Below are 2,925 nucleotides of genomic sequence, written 5' to 3' on the forward strand. Positions count from 1 at the left end.
TTCATTTCATGAGCATTTGTGATATATTAGCTAATATTTCGTATTAATCTCGATTATAATGTTTTAATTCTTAATTTTGGGGTTTTAGTTCTGTACTATTACATTTATACTGTGATTTAAATTATTTGAATTAAAATCTAGTATTATGAATTTGTTATTTTGTACTGTTTATGTGTAATATATGATGAAAAAATATATTATTGCTTCGATTTATTGTTTTGAAGAGCATTCCCCTTTTGTAGTTTGAGGATGGAATCTGGAAGTGGTCCTTGCAATCTTTCGTTTTTGGGTTTCTGTAAATTCAAGAAGCAGTTGTTTGTCATCTCAATCTTCAGTGGTTGTAGCTAGATGGATGTTTTTGCTAGTCTGAGAAAAAAATGTGCAGAAATGATTTCCTTAATATGATTCATCTTCATATGTGTGTAAAGCTTACGACGATTGAATTGAGGGCAGAGAAAAGAAATGAACACTTCAACAACTTGAATAATGGGAGGTAAAATACATTTACTTATTATTAGACGTATTTTCATTCTCCTATTTTGATATGCTTAGTAACATGTTTAATAAAAAAAATTAAAGGTTAAATATTGAAGATTGCTTTGTATAAATTATCAATTAGCTGTTTGAAACCAAGATTAATTTTTTAAAATTTAAAATTTGTTTTTGTGGTTATTGTTCTTTTTTATCTTATTAATTGTATATTAAACTGGTAAGGGTTGATGAGGAAGACACGCAGTCGAAGAGTGACAACGAGATTGAACAGCCCCCTTGCGCCAATACTATAGATGCCTGGATTAATTATATTCATGGTGTAGGACAAACATTCAAGGGTGCTGGTGAATTTAGGAATTATTTGAAAAACTTTTCTGTTGTCACAAGACGTTCATTTATGTATGTAAAAAATGACAGCGAGAAGGTTATTGTGATTTGTAGTGAAAAGAGTTGCGGTTGGAGAATTTATGCTTCGAAACATAAAAGAGACAATATTTTTGCCATAAAAAAATGTAAACTGCAACATAATTGTGGTGAGAATAATCTACGTAGCAGAGGGCATCCTAGAGCCGATGCCTATTGGATAGCGAATGTTGTGAAAGAAAAATTGAGAATAGAGCCCTCTTATCGTCCGTGTACAATGCAGATGGACTTGCAAAGAGATTTTGGGGTAGAGTTAGAATACCGCAAAGTGTGGAAGGGTAAAGAGTTGGCGATGCATGATATTCATGGCACAGATGAAGGATGCTATGATAGATTAAGATGGTATTGTGATGCTGTTAAAAAGACTAATCCTGGTAGTGTTGTAGAGTGTGAGATTGAACCTTTGACTAAAAAATTCAGACGGTTGTTCATTTGTTTTCATTCATGTGTCGTCGGTTTTGTTAGTGGTTGTAGGCCATTGATATTTTTGGATGGTACTCATATAAAGAATAATTATAAAGGATGCATCTTAGTTGCTGTGTCGAAAGATGCGAACGATGATCTTTTCACAATTGCTTATGTCATAGTAGATGCGGAGAATGATGCGAACTGGGATTGGTTTTGTTATCATTTGAGTCGTGTGTTCCTTTACTATCAATGCATTCCATTCGACGAGTTCACATTTTTCTCGGACAGACATCCCAGTATCATCAAGGCAGTGAATCAAGTATTTGTTGGGAGTCACCATGCTTATTGTTTGAGACATTTAGTGGATAATTTTGTTAAGCAGGTAATTTCCAAATTACGAATTCCTGAGCAATTTTACTTTAATTTTTTCATATTATCTGATCATTTTAAGCTCGATCTAAATTTTTATTAATCTTTATACGGTATTCAAGAAAGTTGCGTATGCTCCGTCTTTTCAAGAATACGAGCAACATATAAACAATATATTAGAGTCAATGCCACTTGCCAGAGGGTTTATTGTAAATTCTGATCCGCAGAGTTGGGCCAATGAATTGTTTGTTGGCAATAGATGGGGTGTTATAAATAACAATATAGCCGAGTGTTGGAATAGTTGGGTTAGGCCGGCTCGTCATCTGCTGGTAGCGCTTATCGCGTACGCCCAAATTACCTGACTCAATCAGATAAACAAATAATACAGTAGTGTGAGTAGGGATCGTTCCCACGAGGAAAGGTAAATTTAAAAGTGTTCTTTTAAATAAAAAAAAGAGTTTTGGTTTGAGATTAACCACTAAAAATTCAAACTAATTTATAATAAATTTCTATAACTATCATGCAAGATTAAAAATTAACTGAGGAAATCAATAAGAAATAAGACTTGGTATCCGTCGACTACACCCTTGATATTCATTCATTCAATCATCGATTCACTAAAATAAAAATTAATCTCATCAAATATTCGTCATTGGAAATTTAATTCCAGTCTCACCTTAATTTTAGTTAACTAGACAACAGCAGTCTAAGTTAACCCTTACCCCATAAACTAACCCAATATCAGCGATCAGATTTAAATTCACGGTAGCATTCAAAATAGTAAAACTGACGAAACTAGACAACACAAACACCAGCGGTTGTATTTAGCCTAGTCAATTATTATCCCAACGAAATAATAAATTCAACAGCAGAAAATATTACACGCAGTTGCTTCGCAAATTAGAGGTTTCAAACAATTACGGATTTGAATTCTAATTTAGCTTTTGTTTGTATAATGAAATCCTAAGATGGCCAATCTAAAAATCTCATACACAAGAATATCAATCAATTCAGAATAATTCTTGATACTTGATAAAAATCAAACATTGTAAATCAAAATCTCATGAATAAGTAAAATCAAGGGTTTTGTCTTCCTCAACCAAGTACTAAAGTTTAGCCAACAATACTCATCAATTCTCTACAAAAATTCATGAGAGAAAATAAAAATAAGAAAAAAAAGATGAAAACCTAGCCGTCCACAGAGAGTTCTTCGCGTTCTAAGCGTGTAGAATA

The 2,925-nt window shown here is 32.8% G+C and overlaps 1 protein-coding gene across 1 annotated transcript; it reads left to right on the top strand.

The window, feature by feature from the left end:
• Positions 1 to 249: 249 nt before the first annotated feature.
• LOC140860417 (uncharacterized) lies at positions 250 to 2,025 on the top strand. The gene is made up of 3 exons (XM_073263436.1): positions 250 to 314; positions 715 to 1,705; positions 1,978 to 2,025. Exons 1-3 carry the CDS (start codon positions 250 to 252, stop codon positions 2,023 to 2,025), a joined length of 1,104 nt encoding a protein of 367 aa, XP_073119537.1.
• The last annotated feature ends 900 nt before the right edge of the window (positions 2,026 to 2,925 follow it).

The sequence above is a fragment of the Henckelia pumila genome, chromosome 1, assembly GCF_033568475.1.
Source record: "Henckelia pumila isolate YLH828 chromosome 1, ASM3356847v2, whole genome shotgun sequence".
Taxonomy (NCBI): Eukaryota; Viridiplantae; Streptophyta; class Magnoliopsida; order Lamiales; family Gesneriaceae; genus Henckelia; species Henckelia pumila.

Coding starts and splice junctions, on each gene's coding strand:
- LOC140860417 (XM_073263436.1), top strand. CDS start 250: ATGGAATCTGGAAGTGGTCCTTGCAATCTTTCGTTTTTGGGTTTCTGT. Junction 315..714: donor TGTAAATTCAAGAAGCAGTT/GTTTGTCATCTC, acceptor TAAACTGGTAAG/GGTTGATGAGGAAGACACGC. Junction 1,706..1,977: donor TGGATAATTTTGTTAAGCAG/GTAATTTCCAAA, acceptor ATAACAATATAG/CCGAGTGTTGGAATAGTTGG.